This window comes from Sphaeroforma arctica, assembly GCF_001186125.1.
Source record: "Sphaeroforma arctica JP610 unplaced genomic scaffold supercont1.1655, whole genome shotgun sequence".
Classification (NCBI taxonomy): domain Eukaryota; class Ichthyosporea; order Ichthyophonida; genus Sphaeroforma; species Sphaeroforma arctica.
This window is the reverse complement of record NW_014038903.1, coordinates 10,533-12,457: the sequence shown is the minus strand read 5'-3', so window position 1 is coordinate 12,457 and position 1,925 is coordinate 10,533. Positions and strand designations below refer to the sequence as shown.

General features: G+C 45.2%; 1 protein-coding gene across 1 annotated transcript in view; it reads right to left on the bottom strand.

Annotated features, from left to right (window-relative positions):
- Positions 1 to 335: 335 nt before the first annotated feature.
- SARC_11374 (hypothetical protein) overlaps positions 336 to 1,925 on the bottom strand; it is a gene marked incomplete at its 5' end in the record, with an annotated part of 4,161 nt that continues 2,571 nt past the window's right edge. Inside the window, 4 exons of the mRNA XM_014294545.1 lie at positions 336 to 482; positions 894 to 1,022; positions 1,273 to 1,413; positions 1,588 to 1,777. Coding sequence (XP_014150020.1) covers positions 396 to 482; positions 894 to 1,022; positions 1,273 to 1,413; positions 1,588 to 1,777 — 547 coding nt within the window. The 3' untranslated portion in view covers positions 336 to 395. The remainder of the gene's footprint in view (positions 483 to 893; positions 1,023 to 1,272; positions 1,414 to 1,587; positions 1,778 to 1,925) is intronic.

Genomic DNA, 1,925 nt, shown 5'->3' with positions numbered 1-1,925 from the left:
ATGAGAGTATCTAGGTACTATCTAATCGACATACCCACTTCTACAATCTAAATAGCCCACGCTCCAGCAGATGAGAGTATCTTGGTACCATCTAATCGACATACCCACTTCGAAAATCTAACTAGCCCACGCTCCAGCAGATGAGAGTATCTGAGTACTATCTAATCGACATACCCACTTCTATATTCCGCTCCAACAGATGAGAGTTTCTAAGTACCATCTATCAACATACCCACTTAAATAATCTAAATAGACCACGCTTCTCTCATGCACACCAAAATAAAGTCACTTGACTACGAACAGGATAAATACTAATGCCATAGCATGTTATACATAGACACTGTCTGCGATGCGCTTATTTTATTATCCTTGGCACAGATGCCAACCTATTTCATTCACGACGCCGTCGCATTATCAGCTAATAACTCGCGCACCATGTCGCGCAGGGCTGTCCAGCTGTCTTCCCTTGGTTTGCAGAAGGCCTGAGATAAGTTGGGAAAGGACAAAGGAGATATATAAATTGTAGTACAGGCTTGTATTGGTGTCGGTAAGCATAGCTAGCCGCTCAAACTGACATCAGATGACAGGGTCATCCCCCGATGCTGACAAGTCGATAGCGTGGTATATAAATGATCTCTTAAAGTGTAGTAGATCGCAGTGCCAAGTGAATCAATGGTGGTACATTCACATACAAGTAACTGTACAGCATATCTGGTTTAGTTTGGGTAACGACTGTCGTCTCGCATCTAACCGGGCACTCTTATGCGGCATCGGCAAACACAGCATATTCTCGTATGTACTATACAAATCCTTCGCACCAAATCCCATCAAGATGATATTCACTTCACGGATACACAATCAATCCTCAGATCCTGAACCCCAAACATACTCACCTCTCCTATATCGAACAAGTGACACCGGCCAACCGAATCGCCCACCATGACACGTGTGCCGTTTGCGTTCCATTCGATACAGTTTAACGCAGCACCGTCTGCATTGACTACTTCAGTCTTCACGGGCACCTGAGGGAATTAACGTACGAGAGGAGAAGGAGAGATTGGCACAACTGTTGTAATATAACTCATGCACCAGAATCGCCGCTGCAATTGCGAAGCCAGAGGCACTAGAGACTTAAAAACAGCCTGCCGACAAATGAAGAAATGATATGCTAGTTACTAGCCCCCGATGTGCTCGCAGACCAGTCATCACACGGATATACGCATGAAGTGCATACTTAATGAGGTTAAAGGAAAGGGGGCGGTGTGCACATACTTCCTGCGAAGAGAGCAGGTTCCACAGGCTTAGATTGCTCGCTCCGTCGATTGAGGCAAATACAGTGGGGTGCACGGGCGACCAGGCCACGTCGTATACGTAATCCGCGGAATCCTCAAAGGTGATGATCGACTTCTGTGTCTGTATAGTACGTGAACGAACGAGATGATCAGAATCAGCCCTACTTCCAAAACAGAGATTTTGACTATTCTAGGATCGAGTGCGGCAATGTATTGGAACTAAAAGCGCTGCACAGCATAGATGTACATGGGCACTCGGTGGGCAAAAACTGGGCACTACTCGCATTGTGCCTACCGATTTGTGCCAGAGCTTCAGTGTCCAATCTGCAGAGCATGACAGGATCAGATCACTCAGGTCTACCTCGCCCTTGCGCGGGTGACTGCTTAGTCCCAGCACGGGCCCGTAGTGTACGTCTTCGAACTTCTTGGGCTTCATTGCGGTACTGCCGGTGTCATTGTGCCTTTGCTTTGGATTGATGACGTATCTGCGACGATAGGGATCAATTATACCGGAGTGGAGTGAGTAAAAATTTGGTCTCCTTGTGACAATCTGTTGACGTTACAATACAACACGCATATATATATATATATATATATATATATATATATATATATATATATATATATATATAT